General features: G+C 50.4%; 1 protein-coding gene across 1 annotated transcript in view; it reads left to right on the top strand.

The window, feature by feature from the left end:
- LOC119587042 (dachshund homolog 1-like) overlaps positions 1–3,715 on the top strand; it is a gene marked incomplete at its 5' end in the record, with an annotated part of 99,624 nt that overhangs the window by 59,759 nt on the left and 36,150 nt on the right. The window contains 1 exon segment of the mRNA XM_037935790.1: positions 1,045–1,125. Coding sequence (XP_037791718.1) covers positions 1,045–1,125 — 81 coding nt within the window.

Genomic DNA, 3,715 nt, shown 5'->3' with positions numbered 1-3,715 from the left:
CGCTTTTGATCGTCATGGCCGAGTTCAGGAAGAATCCGGACTTGGCTTTCTTCGGATAAGGACAAACGACATTAGAAAGCATTTGGCGAGATGGATGTCCACGTCCGAGGTGAGAGGCCACGAGCGAATGATAAAATATGCACATTTAGAATATGAAGTTACGTTGACGCCCGTGAATAGTGGGAGTGAGTTGCGGTTTACGTTGCGCGTGGCACATAGCGTTAGTTTGTGTGTGTTAAAAAAGGGTAAATAAAAAGAATATATAGAAAGAGATATAGCATAAAGATAGACGGGAAGTACGAGTGACTTTTCTTGATATCAAGTTAGTGATCATATATATGCACATTTTATGTTGTCCTAATGGCCTGTTATGTGAATGTTAGAAGGCGTTCCTTCTTATATCTGCTGTAGGTAAACTGAGACATGCTCAATGCATTTCAATATAACCTGATAACAAAATGCGACGACTTAGTTTCATACTCGTCGATAATTATGTAGAGATAGCATGGGACATGCACATGGGTTAGTAAGTAGGTAGTTTAGTGACATGCAAAAGGTAAACATTGTGTTCCGTAGTTCAGGATTAGTGGAATGTTCCCAGACAGCCCCTAGAGAACGCGTAGAGGCCGGTTAGGCGACGGCGAAGGGGAGCGAAGGCATGTTAGCGAGGTTGAGGCCGTGAGAGTGGTAGGTAGAGAGACCTGTGGAGCCCCGGTGTAGGTGCCCAAGCGCAGCTGCGCGGGTGTAGCTTCCCTGGTGTAAGTAAGACATGACGGTGTGTAATACCTTCCCTGCTTCTTTGCCTAACACTGCAGTCATCCCAAAGTCACATTAACCCTTGAGCTGCGGCTCCCGCGTGGTGGGAGCGCGGCATCTGAGTGAATAACTGCTGCTATCACGCTCAGTGCTTCATGACTATAGATTTAAATTAAATTTTGATTTTTCATGAAATAGCTTTTCCAAAAGCTATGACTGATGATTATTTACTGTCATTTTAATGATTTCTTGAGGAGCTTTGCGTGACGTACTGGTGTATATTTACAGGTCCGGCTCCAGAGCTCCTAACGTACTGGGGCCACCCCCTACACAAGGGAGGGGCCCGCCCCCACTTCCCTACGTGTTGATGTATGTATCCAAGCTTTGGATATTGTTACTTTCTGTAGCAATACACTTATGTAGGCTTGACATGAAATACAAAACTGAAATACTTTATTTTGTCTAATAATGTTAATAATCCCATGAAGCAATTTGAGTTAGTATTTAACTGTTAGCATTTCGATCAGCTCTCCTGAGCAACCATTGGTATTGCACATCCAGGTCTAGTTGGAGGTCCCATGTAACGGTGTCCTTGCCCTCCCCCCCTCCCTCCGCACTTGCTGCCTCAGCCTCCCCTAAGCCGACGCCAGGTGCAGCGGGACAGACGCATTCATTCACCAGAGGCTCCGGCGTTGCAGTCCTCCGATTTAATATTCAAAGACTAAGAAGGGACTAGCTTTGCGATACATCCTTTGTGTGATCCTTGTGTGCGAGGGAGTGTGTGTAACATGACGCGGTGTGACGTAGCCGAGGTCAGCAGGTAAGGTTACGGTTGCGGTCCCGGGGCGGTCCACTATCTTCCACGCCATTACCTGCGCCGCCTCCGATTTCTTTGCCTGTGGCGCAGGCTTTAGATTAGAACTTGAGATTTGTTTCTAATTTTACCGTAAAGTATGTCGTAGGTTTGTCGTTTGGCTTTCTTTTCTGCAATCCGAGAAAGTGGCTTGGGAGACTCGCCGGCGCTGCCTCGCAAGGGCCCGCAGAGGCGTCCGCGCATCGCCCGTCCGCCGCGAGGCCCGGGGACTGAGGCGGAGAGGCCGTCCGAGCCAATGAAGCGGTCAAGCCAGGCTGATACCTGATATTGGCTACTAAATGGCTACTGGGGAGAAGCTCCTCCGGCCTCGTCTCCCCAGACCACCAGCGGGAAGAACACCTGTCACATTTTTATAATTCACTTTAGGATATTTTGCCAAGAGGAGGTGGTCGGCAGCGTGAGGAGGGAGGAGAGGTGGGTGGCCGAGGAGGCCAGCCAGGGAACGCGGGAGATAAGAGCCCAGGGCGGAATATTGAATTAAATAAGTTCTCATATAGAGATTACGGAGAGACAAAAAGCGAGATAAGACGCTCCAGGAAACCGAATGTTGACAGCTACAACATAATCATGTAAGGAGTAGATAGAGGCAGGGCGGGAGCACTCAGCTGATACCTGATACGGAGGACCTAATGGTAGCCTGTCCGAGCGTGCAGGCGGCGTGCCGGCCTGTCCTGAGAGTGCAGTGCCGGGGCTGTCCTGCGGCCACGGTGCTGTCCGTCCTCAGGCTATGGCGACATCCTGCGACCGTCCGTCCCTGTTGTCACACGACGTGACCCCCGCCCTGTCCTCTCTCCCTCGCCGCCCGTCTCGTCTCGCCTCGACCGCTGGTCCCTCCAGCTTCCGTCTCACCTTGCGCTTGTCCTCCTGCGCCACCCGAGGTCCGATTTTATCTGCTGTTCCTACTCCGTACGTCCCTTTTTTACTGCTGTTCATGTCTTTCCCTCCTGCGCCTCCTTGTGTCTGCTTTTCTGTACGTTCGTGTCCATCTTTCATGCTGTTTCAGCCCATGTGTTGCTCTGCCTTCCTCTATATGCTCCATCGAATACCCTTCCCCTCTCCCCCTCCCTCCCCTCTCCCCCTCCTTCCCCTCTCCCCCTCCTTCCCCTCTTCCCCTCCTCCCTCTCCACACTTTTCCATTACCCCTAAATGAGGCGACCACAGGGTTAGCATGCGATTGTGTCCCATTTTCCTGCCATTCCGCAGTCCGAATTAATATTTTCGGGTAGTGGTTTCCATACATAAAGTGAGCCTTTGAACAGCATGGAGTGACATAACGCCGCAGGGAGAGCTCGAGCGGGAGAGCGTGATGGGAGGGGCGAGCGAACCGATGGGAAAAAACAGTCCGCACGCCAGAGAGAAATGACCAGCGAGCGAGTCCAACTCTTTTCACTTCTCATATATCATATTCGGAGAGGAGGGGCTGAAAGGGGTCGTATTTTTCGTGAAAATAAAGCGTCTTTATCCCCCAAATGTGACACACGCGTCTGTGCCGCAAATCGCATTATCGAGTTAGTAAAGCAAATGGAAACATCTGGCTGGCCGAAACGTAGCTCTTTTGCACTTTTTGTTGCCACAGAATCAATTGGTTGATAGAGGAAACAGTGAGGTTATAATTGGCTGCTGTGGCGGCGGTGGGCGGGGCGATGGGCGCTGGAAAGGGACGTTTTCAACCAATCGTGGATCTGCATCTCCCTTTGCTTTCGTGATTGTGATTTTTCGATTCTTTGTCAGCGAAATGAATTTGGGAAAGCAGGCGCGGCGAGGGCGGCCGGTGGTCCGCGGGCGGCGAGGGCGCAGCGGGCGGGAAGGTGCTTAGGCCTCTGCTTGGCCTTTGCCGGAAACACGCTCCCACTTCTGTCAAAGACATGCTGACTCATGCTATTATAACTAAAACTGAGGGATCAATAACACCAAGCCAACATTTTTCATGTTTTTACTTTAGACACGTACGAACCTCATTAACGGTCTTGGAATACATTAATGGCATTAGAGGAAAAAAAAAACTTGGATGGACGGCCCACTCTGCCCCGCGGATCGATTTTTGAATTAGGTGTCGACGGATAGTTGAATCAGTTTACATTTACA

Source organism: Penaeus monodon, chromosome 22, assembly GCF_015228065.2.
Source record: "Penaeus monodon isolate SGIC_2016 chromosome 22, NSTDA_Pmon_1, whole genome shotgun sequence".
Classification (NCBI taxonomy): domain Eukaryota; kingdom Metazoa; phylum Arthropoda; class Malacostraca; order Decapoda; family Penaeidae; genus Penaeus; species Penaeus monodon.
This window is presented reverse-complemented; position numbering and strand designations above follow the sequence as displayed.